The sequence below is a fragment of the Schistocerca cancellata genome, chromosome 2 (assembly GCF_023864275.1).
Source record: "Schistocerca cancellata isolate TAMUIC-IGC-003103 chromosome 2, iqSchCanc2.1, whole genome shotgun sequence".
NCBI lineage: Eukaryota > Metazoa > Arthropoda > Insecta > Orthoptera > Acrididae > Schistocerca > Schistocerca cancellata.
The window spans coordinates 1,091,883,195-1,091,903,370 of NC_064627.1; the positions used below are offsets into that span (position 1 = coordinate 1,091,883,195).

At 37.4% G+C, this 20,176-nt stretch overlaps 1 protein-coding gene across 1 annotated transcript in view; it reads right to left on the reverse strand.

The window, feature by feature from the left end:
• The window catches only part of LOC126163107 (ryanodine receptor), a 737,240-nt gene that overhangs the window by 356,146 nt on the left and 360,918 nt on the right, over positions 1–20,176 (reverse strand). The window contains exon 26 of the mRNA XM_049920028.1: positions 17,002–17,101. Within this exon, the coding sequence (XP_049775985.1) occupies positions 17,002–17,101 (100 nt within the window). The remainder of the gene's footprint in view (positions 1–17,001; positions 17,102–20,176) is intronic.

Consider the following 20,176-nt stretch of genomic DNA (forward strand, 5'->3'; position numbering starts at 1 on the left):
CCATAGGGTCCACTACCTCCCCAGCCCCTGATGCCGCCATTGCTAGTTCCTGTGTCGCAGACGGTCCAGTACGCACCTCAGTGGGGTCGCTGACTGGCAGATCCCTGACTGGGGCTCCTCCCTCCACCCTTACTCCTCGACTGCCATTGCTGGTGCAGCCCCTGCTGCACCCGACACTGCAATTGCTGCTGTCTCCATTGTTGCATCCGGTCTCTGATACCCATACTGATGCCACCAGCGCTGACTGCTGACCTCAACAAAGACATTGCTATGGGGATGATGCCGCAATCCTGCCATACAGACTCTCACAAGAGGAGGAATGGCACACCAACCTGCCTCCTCATCACTTCTGCTCCTACTCGCCAGTGGCTGCCCGCCACATGCTGCAGCAGCCGCCATCATTCGACAGGCATTTTCCGTGACTCATAATCTAAGTGCTTATGAGATCAGCGCTTTTTTTTTTTTTCCTTCATGGTACCCATGTTTTTTGGTAGCAGTGCATTTTCTGTGCAGTGATTTTTTTCTGTACCAGCATGTTTTTCTGTATCATGTATTTTTCTACGCCTAGTGTTTTGATGTATGTATGTATGTATGTGGTTTTCCCATCCCCTGGAAGGGAGGAGTGATGTACCTTCACTCATTCTACATCTGATTTCAGACATCACACATCAATACAGTTCACAGTTCCACTTCTAGAGGCCACCTGGGTTGGCCGCCTGGTGCACTCTGCTGAGTTGCCAAAGAAACAGTGCCATTTAAGCAATTGCAAATGAGGTCTCCAATGTATTCAGTGCTATGTAATTCACTGCATCTTATGTGTTGCTCTATAAAGTATTATGTTTCATAAACAGTGTTTGTTCTTGCTACAGCAGGAATAAATTGATTATCTTACCTCAGACTACCTGACATAAATGTTGTCCTTCTATAAGTTCAATGTGACTGGCTTGTCAACTAAAGTGAAGATCTGTATTTTGTGGTTTTAAAATTTTTTTCACTAGGATGAAGACATGGTACAGAGAAGAAAAACTTATAGCAGGAGAATAATGGAACACAAAATGATTCAAAAGTTGAAATGGATGCACAATAAAGATTTAAACTCAACGGCACTTCTATGTATGAGTTACTGAATGGCACTAAAACCAAGATCAAAGCACAGATTGAAAGGAAATAACGGTCAATGAAATACCAGCAAATACTAAAGGATTACATGGTAAAAAAATGGAAAACAGGACTGTAAAATCAGTAATTAAACCTTCCGGGCTAAGAGGCCGTGGTCCAATAGTAGAAATACTTCTCCCTGACATTTCGTTGCCAGCTGCGGGCAACATCATCTGAGGTGAGTCTGCGACTGGCTGCTAGGCCGTGGAGGTCCTGTTTATATAGAGTGTGTAGAGGGCTCTATATAAACAGGACCCCCACGGCCTAGCAGCCAGTCGTAGACTCACCTCAGATGATGTTGCCTGCAGCTGGCAATGAAATGTCAGGGAGAAGTATTTCTACTACTGGACCACGGCCTCTTAGCCCGGAAGTTTTAATTACTAAAGACGCCGGCCGTGAAAGCCTACACGCTATGATGGGAGTGTAAAATGATACAAAAAACAAAGGGAAAAAATAAGTAAGTATCTGGAAAAATGGAGCGTATCAAAATAACGGAATACAAAAAAAAAAAAAAAATGAACACACACACACACACATATGTCCACGTCTGATGTTGGTACAGAGACAGAGAAACAATTTGGGTATCAGACACAATGTTTTTGTGCTGTGAAAGTGCTGTCCCAAGCAAAAATCAGTAATGCACATAATTCCTTTTTGTTAACCTTCACGGGATATTCTGGGATGTGCTTTCCACAGAAGCTGTCAAGAATCACAACCCATCGTAACACAGGCAAGTACCAGGATCACATCTGGCATTAAAAATTCTTGTAGAACTCTGAAAAGACTAATTTGTAAAATGGAAACCTCCACAGTTTAATGAATATGTAAAGAATGACAAGTGAGTATATCAAAAAGTACAGGGCTATTACAAATGATTGAAGCGATTTCATAAATTCACTGTAGCTCCATTCATTGACATATGGTCACAAGACACTACAGATACGTAGAAAAACTCATAAAGTTTTGTTCGGCTGAAGCCGCACTTGAGGTTTCTGCCGCCACAGCGCTCGAGAGCGCAGTGAGACAAAATGGCGACAGGAGACGAGAAAGCGTATGTCGTGCTTGAAATGCACTCACATCAGTCAGTCATAACAGTGCAACAACACTTCAGGACGAAGTTCAACAAAGATCCACCAACTGCTAACTCCATTCGGCTATGGTATGCGCAGTTTAAAGCTTCTGGATGCCTCTATATGGGGAAATCAATGGGTCGGCCTGCAATGAGCGAAGAAACGGTTGAACGTGTGCGGGCAAGTTTCACGCGGAGCCCGCGGAAGTCGACGAATAAATTGGCTCATGCCACAACTGGAGACCAACAGCGCCGACTTCATCTTTCAAAAGAATGCTGCTCCACCGCACTTCCATCATGATGTTCGGCATTTCTTAAACAGGAGATTGGAAAACCGATGGATCGGTCGTGGTGGAGATCATGATCAGCAATTCATGTCATGGCCTCCACGCTCTCCCGACTTAACCCCATGCGATTTCTTTCTGTGGGGTTATGTGAAAGATTCAGTGTTTAAACCTCCTCTACCAAGAAACATGCCAGAACTGCGAGCTCGCATCAACGATGCTTTCGAACTCATTGATGGGGACATGCTGCGCCGAGTGTGGGAGAAACTTGATTGTCGGCTTGATGTCTGCCGAATCACTAAAGGGGCACATATCGAACATTTGTGAATGCCTAAAAAAACGTTTTGAGTTTTTGTATGTGTATGCAAAGCATTGTGAAAATATCTCAAATAATAAAGTTATTGTAGAGCTGTGAAATCGCTTCAATCATTTCTAATAACCCTGTAACTGCTATGACAAATTTTCTAGCTAATGACACCTTAATAAGACAGTTTTGAAACAAGTCAAAAGCTATTTTGGGAATTGTGAAGACAAACAGTGAAGATATGTGAAGAATAGGATACCATTTTCAAAACTGAAGATTAAGAAAATTTGCTAAATTATATAAACTTAAAATTGACAAATCAAGAAAACCCAGAAAGTACAAAAGCTGCTTGTAACATGAAGGCAGATCCAACAAGAAAAACTGATGAAGTATTGAATCAACATGTATCTAAATGACCATAAGTTACTGAACAACGATCAGCATGGCTTCGAGGCAGGTAAAATACAGAAAAAGCACAACATAGTAGGAGTTAATCTAGATCTCTCTGAAGTGTTTGATACTGCCAATGATAGCATTAAAAAAAAAAAAAACTGGAAGCACTAGGTATTTGAAGGTCTGGCAAAAAATGGTTTGGATCTTACCTATGAGACTGAAAACAGATTGTACAACTGATGTCACCTTACTCCAATCACAAAATCAGTTTACTTTCAGATGCGAAAGCAATGCGAACAGAAACACCATACTATTTATTATCTGTATAAATGATATATACACCCCATATAGTGCCAACAATCTCATGCTGCTTGCAGATCATACTAACGTGATGATAAGTGCTTCAAAGCAGTTACTGTTTACAAATTCTGATGAAGTCCTCCAGTATGTCCACTCTTGGTTTAATGCAAACAGGTTGACATTAAATGTAAACAAAATAAATTACATGCAATTTGGAAAAATAAGTCAAAATGTAAATTGAGATCTAGTGTTGGGTGACAAAGTAATAGAGTGAGTAATATCTACAAAATTGCTGGGGTTAATGAAAACTTAAAATTTTAATTATCATGTAATAAAACTTGTACAGAAACTCAATTCAGTTTGGCTCTTAGAATTATAGCAAACATTTGTACTTCAGAAGATGCCATGCCCAGTGAATGAATGAATGTTTTTGAGTGTCAATATTATGAGAAGGAAAGTTGCTACTCACCATATAGAGGAGATGCTGATTAAAGTTTTCAGCCATTGGCCTTCGTCAACAATAGACACACTTACGCACGCGTGCAAGTGCGCACACACACACACACACACACACACACACACACACACACACACACACACACACACACACAATTGCAGTGTCAGGCAACCGAAACCACACTGCAAGCAGCAGCACCTGTGCATGATGGGAGTGGCGACTGGGTGGGGGTAAGTGACGAAGGCCGATGGCTGAAAGCTTTAATTGGGAAAGTCTTTTTGTTGTGCCTATCGGTGACTCAGCATCTCCGCTATATGGTAATGACGATGATGTTTTGGTTTTGTAGGGCGCTCAACTGCGCTGTCATTAGCGCACATACAAAATCCAAATTTTTACACACTCCAATTATTTCACAATCCAATCTAGCCACTGTTATGAATGATGATGATGATGATGGTGAAATGATGACAACACAAACACTCAGTCCCTGGGCAGAGAAAATCCCCAACCCGGCCAGGAATCGAATCCAGGACCCCGTGATCCAGAGGCAGCAACGCTAGCCACTAGACCACGAGCTGCGGATGCTATATGGTGAGTAGCAACTTTCCTTCTCATAATATTGTTACATTCCATCCTGGATTTTCCACTGTTTGTTTATGAGTACTAGTACACATCATCAGAATCTGGAAGCACTGTTAATGAGAAGAGGTATGTAGTGGCAAAATAAGTTAAAACAACTTGGTATGACCAGTAAAATGCTGATGAGAAAAGATGTGAGTTCACCCTATGCTGAATACTTAATTTCTTTTTAGCTGTGTAAGAAGCCCGCAGAAGTCACTTATTAGGTCTTTGAATCATGGTTTGTCATACTACCAAAACTGAACTAATAACTCAGGATTTCTTATAAATAACTCTTTAAAGAGTAAGAATACATACTTTCTATTGCCAGATTTGCAGACAACATCCAGGAACAGATACTCAAAATGTCAAAGTAAATCAAAATTTTTGAATTTTTATGTATACTGTAATCAAACTGTGGCCTAATGAACAACAAAGTTTTTCTTGTGACCATCCCTTGTAATAATGCTGTGAGATTTTATTCCTAATACATTCGATGTCTATATTGCCTTTTATCTCTTGTAATACTGCTTCCTGTTTGAAACACACTAACCAAAACACCTTTTTGTTATTACAAAAACTGTAAATATTTCCCCTGCACTGAAATTTAGAAGCCTTCAATAATTTCCAATGGTGCCAAGGTTTTGTACTTTCTTTTACTACTCAGTGCAATTATTAGAATATGTATACTGTAAAATTTTAAGAAATCATCAGGTCTGTATTGTGAGAATAGCTAATGATTCTGTATACTAACATTCACATTGAATAGAAAATGTCCCTTTAAAGATGGTTTCCTGCCATCTCCCACTTATATATGTGGCTGAATAAACACTGAGTAAAAATGGTTTGTTGAAAATGGGGGTATGGCTTTGAAGTGCATTGTAGAATTGTAAATGACTTGGTAATACACTATGACATTTTCCTGAAAGTTGCAAAGCCAAAAGTGATGAGTATCAAGAATATGGATTGTTGTTAGTGAATTCTGGCAACAGCTAAGGCCAATATTCTGTATTATGAGCAATATGTTCACCTGCATAAAGAAATCTATGCACACTTTATGTTGAAAGCAACCAAACAATGAGAAATGGTGAGGAAAAATACTCTTCACCATGTGTGCTATTATTAAAAATCTGAAATGTCACTCCCCACAGCACAGTGATAGTATTATACTTTCTGATGATGTGGAATATGAGTTGGTCTAGTACATACATTTTAAAGATGGTAATATACTCAAATGAGTCCTGGTGAAAGATAGGATTTGTGTGAACTGGTGACAAGCAAAAAGTGTAAGACCAAATTGATATGAACATGTTCTTGCTTCAGATTACTGTATGATAGTATTCTGAAATGAGAAACTGTTGCATTCTTCATATGTGAACGCTCCATGACTTGACTGACTTGACACGCAATGTACATTCTATGACAACTTACTATGTGCTATCAGTGACCATTATTGAACAATGCATAACAGAGGACAAGTATCAGACTGTTCAAGAATGATATACATGCAGAGATAATTTCAGTGTCAACAGATTCTGGATTTTTATGATTGGAACTACAGATAAGTGATATTTGTCCAAACTAGGTACCACACCAATTAATGGAACTACAGATGGGGGCTCGATATAGTCAGTCTGCAAGCTGAAGAGCAAGCAGCAAGTGAATACACAATCTCTCTATCCAGTGACACCACAACAAACTCCTACAGGCTGTTTCACATGGTGAATATTGACCTTCCCCCTGCAAATGTCTTACATCACCAGTGGCACAGTACAGGACAAAATGGATGAACAGTACATGGAATACAGAAATTAGTAATTAATAATGGAAGAAAGAAACACAAACAGAATCTACACAAATCACCAAACACTGCACAACAATGTTAGACAGGAAACTGATTCTCAGTGTTCCTCTAGGAGACTTGTAGTGGCCTACTGGGAAAGTCCATTTCCCTCAACATGAGTGCTGTTTGCTCCTCAGTTTACAGACAAACAGTACAAGATGAGCCATATATATTTAGTGTACTTCTGAAGTAATCAAAATGACATGATAAATGAAATATTTGTAACTGATATAACCTGGACATGAATGTATGACCTATACTAAATTATAAATCAAATTAACTGTGTCATCCACCTCAATTGCGAAGGCACAAGATTTACTAGATGCAGCTCATATGAAGATATTGTAATTCTGACATTTGACAATCAAGACATTCTTGATTTAGATCCAGTTCATGTGGACAGTGCTATCCTTTTAAATAATCAGAAGTTTCCTGATAAGACTGAAATCTGCAGCAATAATTACGTAGTCAGTGCTGCAGTTCCTGCTTGTCCAGTCTCAGTCATGTTCAGCTTTCAGAAAGTGAAAAAAGTTAGTTCTCTGCAAACAAATGAATGCTGAAATCTCCTATTATTTAGTAAATATGTACTGAAGACATGAGGGATTACCTGGAAGCTACTGAGTGTTTATGATCAGCAGTTGCATTCATTTAGAGTGCATAGCAAAATGGTGATTTCTATTTATGTGTCTGGTTGTCTGGACACTGCTGTTTGCTCCCACATTTGAAGCCCACTGAGTAGCCTTCCCAATGGCTTTCAAAATGCAAACAGCAGAATTTTGTTGTTATAGTTCTAATGAAACAGGTAACGCAGTTACCACAATTTATGAAACATCCACTGATTTTTCACTAGCTTACCTGTATCCACTATTACAATTAGTGTTTCAATGATTAGAAACAGTCATTATATATCCCTCTTACAATTACCAGAACCAGTAACAATATATTAACTTTTCACCATATTCTCTTACCTTTGTCTTTGTCTATACATTCTTCTGATATATTCAAAACTTTTCAACATTTAAGTAAAAATGAAGTAAGGAAAACCATTTACCTGCATATGCAAGATGGGTAGCAGATAGATAAATGCAACAGCTCAGAAAGTCTGACCTTCCGTGTGCTGTTACTTATGTCTATCTACAACCCAGTTTTCATCTACAGTAGAGTTATTGCTTTCCTTCATTTCTGTTCATTGTTTCCATCCTGAAATTTCCATAATTGTGGTGTATCTTTACAGTTTGTTGTTGATTGTGATTCTACTTGCAAATTTCTCTTTTTCTCTTCCATTTAAAACTATGTCATACGAATTATTTCTCTTTTTCTCTTCCATTTAAAACTATGTCATACGAATTATATTTTATTTCATGCACTCTGAAATCCTTATCTCCATGAGACATTTCTGTAATGATTGGTTTGCCCTGAGATGCATATAAAAATCCTCCAGAGCCATGATGGCAGCAGATGCAGCTCTCACTTTTTATCTGAATACACTATCTTTGCACCTTAGAATAGAGCAGTAAGCAGCAACATTACAGTACACAAATGTAAAAAGTCACTGTTCCTGTTTCTTACCTCTTCTGGACACAGTGATGTTTTTCTTTTTTTCTGTCACTCATGTCTATTGCACCTCTCTTAAATTATAAATGCACTGTTATGTTGCTATTACCTTTTTCTGTATCACTTCAGCTCTTTGTACCTGTGGAATAAATTTTCATTCAAAGGACTTATTATTTTGTCCTCCCAAAACACACAATCCAGTTCTGCCATGCATTTAGATACTTTACTCCTTTTCCTGATTTTTTAGAAGCCAGGTCCTTTTCTTCCCTTTTTTCCATCCATAAATCAACATTTTACAGATTTTGGGGCCATTACTGAGCTACATCACTGGTCTATTTATTTGCTTCCCATAGATCTTCAATGGTACAATGGAACAGGGAAGCATGGCATTCTGCATGCCGTGCCTTGGACTAGACTGCAATAACAAAGGATGACATCCTCACCCATCTTGTTCCATCATGTGACATTTGTCTTCACAGGTGGCACACCTCCTCATTGTTTAATGTCAATACCTTCAGCCCCTAGAGCTGGACAAATGTGTTGAGCATTTATGCACAGCTGTAATGTGAGTGCCCTCCTTGATTTTTTAGGCACTGAGGAACTCCAAATGTGTCCTCTGCTCAGTACATGACATGATCTTCTTCAAAGTCTACTTGAATTCATCACTAGATTCATGAGCTGCTCATTGCACTGTTGAGGCAAAAGTGATACTACTTCGTACAGCTTATTCAAAGATGTGGCCTTCACACATTCAGTTATTATGTGGCATGTTTAATTAAGGATGACATCCTCTTTGTTTGTGTATGCAGGTCAGGTCCAGACTGGGGAGGCATATTTAGCAGCAGAGAAACACAAGCCATTGGCTGTTGTTTTGAAAACAAAAGGGTATGCTGTTCATTTGCTGTGCACCAATTTTCTGTGGATATTACTTCTTACTCCATCATCTCCTGGGTGTGCATCCCAGACAGCAATAATTCTTTTTCCAATATTTGGGCTGTTAACCACACAACCATCTTCAAAGAGAGTCAATGATTGAACTAAAACAACTTCACGCAATTATATATTATGGAGTAAAATTAATTACACATTTTCCTTGCTGCAACTTTCTTGGCTGTATGCAAACAATGATTCTTATAGGTGAGAAACTCATGGAACAATGTCTAGATATCTGGTTACAAGTATGTTTTGCAGCTGGTCTTTTTATGACATATTAAGTTTTTGTTGTGCTGAATTTGAATGTAAATGTAAATCACATATTTCAGTCTTTGAAAGATACAAGTCAGCTAACAGACAACATAGTTGGAATTTGCATGAATTTCAATTTAAAATATTAACGTATTATGATTCTAATATATCAGTAGCCTTACTGGAAGGAACCATCTGGATGGTGCATGGCATCATCATGAAAGCTAAAACAGAAATTTCCGAATACAATTTTTACGTTATATGTAAGCAGCTCCCTACTGGCCTCACCTCAATTAGGCTTCATAAAACATATGGAAATTTACTAGTCAACTCAGTAATCCTATATTATAGTGTCTCTTCTATCAGGTACACTTAGTACTAACAATACATTAAAAAGTTGAATTTTTCTTATCTGCTAGACACTGTCCAAATGACAAAAGAATGTTAAGCAATATGGTTCACATGTCAATATACGTAAATTATCTGTACACAAACATGATATGCAAAAAATGTTAGAAAGGCAATTGAAAATTAATATATTAATTAATAAAACAACAATGCATGCAGTATTTCAGTGCTTTCTTATGGGGTAGACACCATATCTGCACAAACAAACAAAATGATCAGATATAATAATATAATTTTCATCTGCACACAAAATAGCTACTCAAGATGTGGAAATTAGAAGGAGTTTTTAATTTGTTGTCAAACTCTAGTTACAAAAAAAGAAGCAAGATTGCAGCACACTTTGCCCAAACATTTAAAAGGAGAAGTACTAAGAAAATCAAACAATTATCATGCTAATAAGGGGTCAAAACTCACTCACAAAAAACTCTATTAAAAGCTATATAAAATCATTAAAGCTATGTGCTGTATATAAATGCATAGGTTTCACAGAAAGGCACTTTACAACAATAATTAAGATTTTTTAAACATTAATCATACATGTGAAAGTGATAAACAATTCAATAATAAACAAGGATACCTGGAAATATTGTAACTCAATAACAAATACTTTGTGAGTATTCACTTGCTTTTGGTGCAATAAAAACAACATCCAAAACACTTAAAGAAAAATTATTAGTCAGTGATACATCTGTGAACATACCATCAGTGTAAATGTTGCAATACTGATATTATTACAGAACAGATTTCATGCGGCTAGAAATAAATATAATACAACAACAACAACAATAACAACGACAACAATTGAAACCTCACAAATGGATACAAGGAAATATTTCATTTCTTTTTTCTAGAATTTACTGTGTGTTTTACCTACATGTACTACATGGTTTAAGGGTAGGGCACTATGGCCTCCTTGCATTAATGCTCTTGTATAATAACTGATTCAGTAAAAAATTTGTCATATACACATTTCCTTGCCCCTTCAACATCAACACCTGTTTTTTGGCCATAAAAGCTAAGGAAACCCCATTTCATAAAGCCTGTATAGTCTTATATAAAGAGGTGTATAATTTTATGATATGTGTTAGGCACTCTACTGTGGTGTGAAATCACATACACAGCACATGACATGCACTGTTCAGGAGTGCATACAAGCAGCATACTCAATTCCTCCAAGCCAGCAAATCTGCTATTGCAGAACACTGTATTTCTACTCGTCATCTGATGATTTCATCAAATTAATGAATTAACAATTGTGGACAATATCTCACACTTTTGGGACTCTGTTATCAATAAATCAGTGTAAATACAATGCCTGAGACCCTTATCAATCAGGATGTCTGTTTCCAGTTAGACAATGCATGGAAACACATTATGGAAAAACTTTGTGCACTGAGTAGCCGGTGTCATTCTGTAATTTTACTATGTGAAAATGATCGATCTGATATGAATGAGGTGAGCTTTCACCATGAAGGGTGCTCACAGCAGTACACAGATTTGCAGCCTACGCACATGCACTCTAGCAACACATGCACAGTGCAAACTCCATACACCACGTGTATGACACAGGGTTTTAAACAACAGAGCTGTGTACTTTCACTGACATATTCCAGATGGTGGCCAGAAGAATGTGCTGAAATGTCATGGCAGCAAGTTATTGACATCCAGCAGTTTGATCAAAATTTCTTGGAATAACCTATTGGGATATCATGCCTTCATTTCTCATAAGACATCATCGTCATCATCTTCCTTTCAAGGATTAGGCTGTTGTGTATTCCAAACTCACAAAAAACCATTCCCCTCTGTTTTGAGGTCTTCAAATATCTCTTTCCCCATTTGGTTTGTAGTTCAGGATCTTCTGAGGAATTCTGTGACCTAGCGTTCTCATGGGGTGTTGTCTCCAATCTTCACCATATTTTTGAATTTTTTTCATTCATGCTGAAAATATTTAATTCTGTTCTAATATCTTCATTTCTACTCATATCTCTTCTTGTGCAGCACTTCGCGGTAATCCAGCTTTCATTTCCTTAGGATAACACAGGAACTGCCATTACTTTACAGAATTTTATTATGGTTTCTTTTTGTACTTTATGGCCCAATGCTCTGCTAATGGTACCACAGACAGCTTGGAAATTGTGTATTTTTTGATATCAGATCCAAAATCACAGCCTAAATAAGAGATTTAACTCACTTGTTCTAAAACAGAATTATCGAAAACAATTTTTGATCTGACTGGGTATTTTCCTCAGAATTTTTGTTTTGTTGCTATAAATTTTACGGTTGTTCTTCTTGCAAATTTCGTTCATCTGGTATACTGAACTTGGTAGCCATTTTCATTCTTTTGAATAATAATGATGTCATCAGCAAACAAAAGTACATTCAGATATTCCTCATTCATTATCTTAATTCCTTTGTTTACTTTACATTTCCATTTGTGAAGCTTGAAGTCAACGTAAATATTAAAAAAGGTAGGTGATAGTTCACATCCTTGTTTAACACCTTGGTTAATTGTTATTTCTTCTAATTGATTCCTAACTGTGTTTATTACAATGTGTGTAGTTTTGTAAAGACTTTTCACTACCTACACCTACATCTACACAGATACTCTGCAAGCCACAGTATGGTGCATGGCAGAGAGTACCCTGTACAACTACTAGTCATTTCCTTTCCTGTTCCACTCACAAATATAGTGGGGAAAAACAACTGTCTATATACCTCCACATGAGCCCTAATTTCTCAAATCTCATATTTGTGGTCCTTATGTGCAATATATGTTGGCTGCAGTAGAATTGTTTGGCTGTAAGCTGCAAATGCCAGTTCTCTAAATTTTCTCAAATCCCTCCAGGGATTTGAGTTCCCAAAGCATTTCTGAACACTTACGTGTTGTTTGAACCTACCGGCAACAAATCTAGCAGCCCGCCTCTGAATTGCTTCAATGTCTTCCTTCAATTCAACCTAGCACAGACCCCAAACACTCAAGCAGGACTCACGAATAGGTCAGACCAGTGTCCTATAAGAGGCCTCCTTTACAGGTGAACCATTCTTTCCTAAAATTCTCCCAATAAACCAAAGTCAGCCATTCACCTTCCATACCACAGTTTTCACATGCTCAGTCCATTTCATATTGATTTGCAACATTATGCCCAGATATTTAAACTACTTAACTATGTCAAGCAGGACACTATTAACACTATAAGCAAACATTACAGATTTGTTCTTCCTACGCGTCTGCTTTAACTTACATTTTTCCACATTTACAGCTAGCTGCCATTTATCACACCAACTATAAATTTTGTCTAAGTCGTCTAGTATCTTCCTACAGTCAATCATCTTTGACTTTTACTGAATATCACAGCATCATCAGCAAACAACAGTAGGTTGCTGCCCACCCTGCCAAATTATTTATGTATATAGAGAACCACAGTGGCCCTACCACACTTCCCTGGGGCATTCCTGATGATACCCTGTCTCTGGGGAACGCACACTTTCGAGGACAACATACTGGGTTCTATTGCTTAAGAAGTCTTCGAGCCACCCACATACCTGTGAACTTATTCCATATGCTCGCACCTTCGTTAACAGCCTGCAAGGGGACACAATGTCAAGTTCTCTATTAGGTGATAAGGATATCCACATTCAAACATAATGTCCCATAGGCTATCCTGGCTCACATGGTCTCAAATTCAATAAAGGCCATAGGGATTTCTGTATTAAATTATTTTTTTCCCTGTAATGTTTTTAATTGCAAACACATTTTCATTGCATGAACAATCTCATCTAAATCAATTTTGTTCTTCAGCAATAATAGCTTCTGTGATATTCTTCATACAGTTATTGATTATCTTTGAGTACAGTTTGTAGCCAGTGTTTAGAAGACGGATGCCATGATGGTTTTTCAAGTCATTATGTTTCCATTTTTTGACAAGAGGGTACTTCTACTGTATACCAAGGGTCTGCGATCCTGCAGTTTGTCCAATATTCATTTATTAATTGTTAAAGTCATTTATCTAGAGGTAACCCTCCACATATAATTATCTCTGCATTTATTCCATCTATTCCAACAGCTTTTCTGTTCTTCATGCCTTTCAAAGCATTTTGTAATTCATCCATAGTAACTGGATCTACTGTTTCACTGCACATACTTTCTTCTGTCATCTTCGATCTTCTGTGTACACCAAAAGTTTGTATAACAATTTGTCCATTGTTCATTGGGTATAATGTTCGGTGAGGCAGTGTCTTTTTCTTCCTTGGTGAGGGTTTTCATGATCTTGTATGTACACTGCTGTCTACTGTGTACGTCATGCTCTAAGATGCTTATGAATGAGTCCCATGACTCCTTGTGTGCTCTTCGTACTGTACTGATGTTTTTTCCTGTATAAACTTCAAATAAGTTATTTGTTTTTCTTTAGCAGCTTCTGTAATTACTGTGTCCCAAATTCTGTGTCGTTTTTCCACATCTGTTTGCTTCCTTCTACCAAGTGCTTCTGATGCTGATTCTGATAAGATAATTAACTCAGCTCCAATAAACTATGATTCCTTTGACATTATAACTTACATTACTATTTGCTCTTTCTTCATAGTGTACTGAAACATTAGCCTCTTCTTGAAATAAGGCAATGTTTCAAGACATTAGTTTCAGTAAGATTATAATAAGTTTCTACAAATTGCTAAGCTTTCCAACAATGTCTTTCCTTAGAGCAAATTAGAAAGAAACACACACACACATACACACACACACACACACACACACACACACACACACACACACACACACACAGCCTCAGCTGCATTTTACTGCAATGCTGAGACAATGTAGCTGTTTCTGTGTGTGTGTGTGTGTGTGTGTGTGTGTGTGTGTTGACTAGCTGTGAGGAAGGACATAGTCTGAAAGGTTAGCAATGCTTTTTATCTTATTCCTGTGCCTATCAACCACACAACTCAACAGTGAATAGTTACATCTATTACTTCTATTCCACACAGGGCTTTCAAGTACCGTAAAATAATGGGTTTTGTCATATTTCTCTTCCAAGTAAGGAGGTTGACTGCAGAAAGAAGTTACCAAATGGAAAAGACAATTGTACTGACACAACAGGGACAAAATTTGGAGTGAGCCACACTTTGGCAGTGACACATACTGTCTTTGTTCCAAGTTGGCAAAAACATTGGTGTTTACTCTTTAACACTTAATTTTGTGAGTCTGTGATTTATTATGTTATGTTATCATGACTGAAAACTGATATCTCTATGCAGCTCAAGATAGGTATACAACTTAAGTCATGGTGTACAACTGACTCTTCCTTTATTCTGCAGCATTAAGTGTGGGACTCTAGCTTTAAAAGTTGAACATGTAGGACAGCTTCCACTTTCACAATTGAGAAAGCTGTTTTATACATTAGCTAAGTTCCACAGGGTCAACAGTATCTTAAATTGAAGGGGAGTTTCCTCTTGTCATCCACTGAAACACAAAAAATGACAGGCCACATTTTTTAAAGTCCCCAGCTAATGGACCTTTTAAACAAGAATGAAGATCAGAGTTTAACATCCCATCAACAATGCAGGCATGGGGTGCAAACTTGGATTATGAAAGGGTGGGGAGGGAAATCAGTCACGCCTTTTTCAAAGGAACAATCCTGGCATTTGCCTGGAGCAATTTAGCGAAAATCTTAAATCTGGATGAGTGGTTGGGTATTTGAACCATTGTCCTCCAAAATGTGAGTTCAGTGTGCTGACCACTGTGCCACTTCACTTGCTAGCTTTTAAATAAGTATTTTGACAGGAGAAATGGGAAGATAGAGAACAGAGAAACAGTATAATATGTGCAAGTAATGGAGGGGAGGATCCATTTAAATGTTGAGAATATCAGAGTGACACATTCTCTGATTATATAGTTCTTTCCTCTCTGGCACTCAGAAGGTAGTTATTTGTCTCTTATGGGGAGATTTGTCCTGAAACCTTTTGTCGCTCAGAACACTACTGAAAGATGTTCTAAATGTCATCTTCTGGTATGCTCAATTAAAGCAGATCTTTAGCCACTTTGGTTAACCACACTGTTTCGATGTTGCTGTATTCAAGTAAGTAAGGGTTTGTTCCTATAGTCCAGTAGGATTTATCTTTGTTATGTATGAATGAAAGATCGCTTTCAGCAGAAACTGTCATTTGTGATAAGACTTGGGTTATCCAAAATTAAAGAGAGCCAATGTAGAGAATATGTTGATGCTGTGAAGAAGTGCTTGTTACCATCACAGCACAGCTGCCTGATTGACAAGAGATGCCAATGGCGTTTTTGCAGTGCAAAGGAAGTTTCTGATCAATTTACTTTATGGATGCAGCAATGTTAATGCTGTCAGCTACTGTCACCAACTTTGAGCTGGCTGGTCGTAAAAATGCACCTTCAGAACTTTTCAGTCATTCCAGAATCTGCCCCACAACACATATTTTGGCAGCTTATTCATCTGTGATATGTCATCATAGAATTTTTAAAAATTAGCATTAAAAACTTTTCTCTCCAGTGGAAAAATCTGCTTATATAAAATGGATCATTAAATCTGAAAAAAGTAGATCTGTATAAATTAAAGAACAATAATGTTTTTTCTATGAAAATTTCATTTTTATTTGATCCACTCTTAAGATATCAGTCTGCTCTGACACCCACAGACCATGAAGGCAGTAAAGCAAAATGTGCTTAGGTCTACACCAGAAACTGGCCAATACCAGAGTGTTTGATGTAGGAATTAATCATTCACGACAGCCTCTTTTGCTAACTGGAGATCTTAGTAAAACTGATCGATCAGATCTCTCTTCAAACAAATGCAAACATAACAATCATTTGATATGTAGTTATTACCAGCAAATATGCACAAGCACAGGAACCAACACATGAGATTACTGTATTTCCCTTTAGCACACAACAACTGATGAACTCCTCCCATCAAGCTACAAAATCTCAGACTTTTCAACTGAATGTTTTGTAGAAAAAGAGTAACAACCATGTCTACTGTAAGTATAAGAAATTATAAGCTGTAGTATGTGGCACACACTGAAACAAATGTTCTACACATGAAGTGATGTGAAGGCTAAAAATAAAGCACATTAATTAACTACTGAAGCTCAGAAATGCCTCTAGATTGCTCTTCAAAATCTGATACTGCTCAAAATATGTTATTCACAAGTAAATACTATCAGAACACACCATATATAAAATATAATGGCAGTGTACACACAGCTATGCCACTCTGAGTTAGTCCAGTATCAATCTTGTGTTACATATATAAATATAGCAATTTCTACTTTCACAAATGTCTCAGAATAAAAATGACACAGTGAATTCTTGAAAATATTTCACATGCCTTCACTAAGAATAGTGTTTGTAAAAGCTGTTCTACTTTTCAGATGAATGCATAAAGGCAGTTCATAATCCTCCTGACTTACTGATAGTTCGATCTACAAGATCGAGGAAGACTCCGACCACGTCTCCCACTTGCCACTGTTTGCCGAACGTCTCGGCTTGCCCGCAATTATACTTCACTTCCTTTAAATCAAACAAAATGTAAGTAAACTCTGGATACCACTTAACACAGTACTGTGAACCTCAATCCTACAGGGTGCCTCAGAAATACTTTTACAAACTTTGGAGCCAGATTCTGCACACCAAAACAAGGAAAAAAGTCTATACATAAACACTTCTGGCAATTTTCATTTTTAAGCTATTAAGGAAATAACATTCTGGAAATTTTGCAACTGAAAATGTAATAAAAAATACGTAATTTGTTCTCCCCTTGCTTCCACCCTCTTATGCACTCCCACAACGTTTGTCACCAAGTTCTTGTGGAACAATGCAGATTTAAGACTAATGCGTGGGGTGTAATTGTAGGTGACTGTTTAGTAAGTCCATATGTTTTCCCAGCAAGTCTGACAGGTGATGTCTACAAAGACTTTACTCAGACCACTCTTCCAAACTTGCTACAGAATGTAGCGTTGCAGATAAAAAGAAGTATGTGGTTAGGAAATTTATCACTTTCTTTTAAACACACTGGAAGATATCTATCATGAAAATTGGATAGTGTGGAAGGAACCAGTTCCATGCACTAGACATCCCACATATCTCAAATGTTTGGGTCGGAATCTGTGGGGCCACCTATAAAATTGAACAGATTCTTTGCCTACATATCATGAAAGACAGTGAAACCATTCAACACTATCTGAGAGTGTTTGAAATGATACCACAGCAATGATTCAAAGAGTGAGTGCATTTGTAGCAACAAACTGAAGATATTTTGAATAACTGTTATAAGTTTCTGACTTCAGTACATTGTAAAATGTTCTTTCATCACTAAGTAAAAAATAAATAATTGTTGGGATATATGTTTCAGTGCACTTTCTTGTTCATTTTGGTGTGAGGAATCCACCACCCAACTTTTTAAAAATATTTCTGATAAACTCTGTACATGCGTTGCCATATTTGTTGACAACTGTCCGAAAATGCTGCACAACAGAACACAAGCAAAAGACACAGTGATAATGAAATGATGTATTTACAGAATAAGTCAGTGTATAAATGTATTGATTATCATATGTCAAAGCCATATGTAGTACTGAATGAAAGTAAAAATTAACAATGTTAACAATATGTAAGTCAGAAGACGAATACTTAGTTAATGCAACCAGTATACAATTATTGATGATTTTATTATGCAAAACAGTTTTGGTTGTGCTACTCATTTTCTGAGGCTTCAACAGTTTCTTTTAAGCTTGTAGCAACTTAGAAACACACAGCTACAAATGATACAGACTCAAATTTTTATTAATGACATTTGTGAATTCATCCCCAGACAGAACATCAAAGACAATCTGAAGAATTTTCTTGGAGTGTAGGCTTTGATGCAAACTAAAAGTTCCATTCTTGAATGAAAGGCACTACCTGTGCATGCATGCCTAAGAGAACAGTCTCCTGAGGTCACAGCTGATATATATCAAACTCAGCATCCAGCAGCAAGCACCATAGTAAAGAGTCAAATGAATGAAGTCTTATACAGTACCATCTTTACTTGGTGCAGCCTGTAAGAGTTACTTACAAGGAAATGGAACTCATCAAAATGAAGATGAACAATTATGACACCATTTTCAGAAATGAAGGATGCTCTACTGTATGTGATGTAGAAAATAAACACAGTAGACATATGACCCTGCAAACTGCACTGACTTGCATGGCATAGGATACTGTTCTACAGCAATACAATCAAATGTTCTCTTGGCCTTTAGCAATGACCCATATAAATACTGCGTGTTTATAAGCCATTGCATTACCGGCAATTAGTCCAGCTTTGGTCCTGCATATTCTGCATGAATGGCGAAGCTTGGCAGCCTTAATGAAAGCAATGAATAATACACTTATCATGAAAATGAAAACTGAGAGTTGCCTGAAGGGCTCTCAGACTCCTTTGCTATACTCCCACAGTAGAGCAGTTGAGTGTTGGACAGTCATGTAGAGGATCTATACTTGGGTCCTGAACTCACTCAGTTGTGTGTAGACAACTGAGGAACTACCTGGAACCCCATTTATAAAATGCCAACATTTATGGCCACAAGAGGAGTATGCTAACCACAAGCTCCTTGATAATGATGTCCAAATTAAGTCCTAGGTGGATGGATGACACAGTCATCACTTGGTGCTGCTTGAACCCCAGATGCCTTTAAAGATTTGCTTTGCTCTTTCTTTTAAATGAGATGTACATTTTATTGCACGCATATGATGCTACATCAAAGTAACATATTGCTACAGCAAAAGAGGTACAAATGTTACAGTGTGCAACGTCACACCTGCAATACATAATAATTATTCGACAGTTCACATGAAATTTTAAGATTCTGGATCACATGTTAACAAGTAGTACATAACGATATTACCAAAAGGATAGACTGCTAGTCTCCACACACAAGTGTTGAGTCACAGACAAGTAGAACAGACTGTTAAGCATTTAAGTTTTCAGCCAAATGGCCTTCTTCAGAAACTGAGAACACACACACACATTCTCATAAATATAACTCACATACACACAGCCACTGTCCCTGGTCGAAAGCTTTAAAGTTTAACAGTCTGTCTACGACTCAACACCTCCTCTGTGGGGTGAGCAGTAATCCATCCTTTTCATAATATTGTTGTTATTCCAACTTGCCCTTTCCATTGTTTCATGTTATATATAAGTCATTTATAATATGTTTCAAGAAAATTTTTATTTTTGGGCACTGTCGAAGAAAGAACAAAAATTTTAGAATAAGCTTTACACTATGTGCAAGAAGTGATTACTCTGTTAAAGTCATTTCCAATTTTAAGGTGATTTTTCTACCTTCTAAAAATACATATCCGACAAGATAATTCTTGAAGATACCTTGGGCTGGTGCCAATAGATTGCAAATTTTATTATTCAACAAATGAAATACAAACTTATTAAATACTTAAATTGTGTGTTTGTGCCATCTTGTCTTTGTCTTTCAGCCATCTCTAACCATTTGTATTCGTTTCAGAAATTGAAGAGGGTGCTGCTCTTCTCTTTTGTCTAAACTATGTATAGGATTTCTCTGTCATGCATCTAAGACAATTAATTTT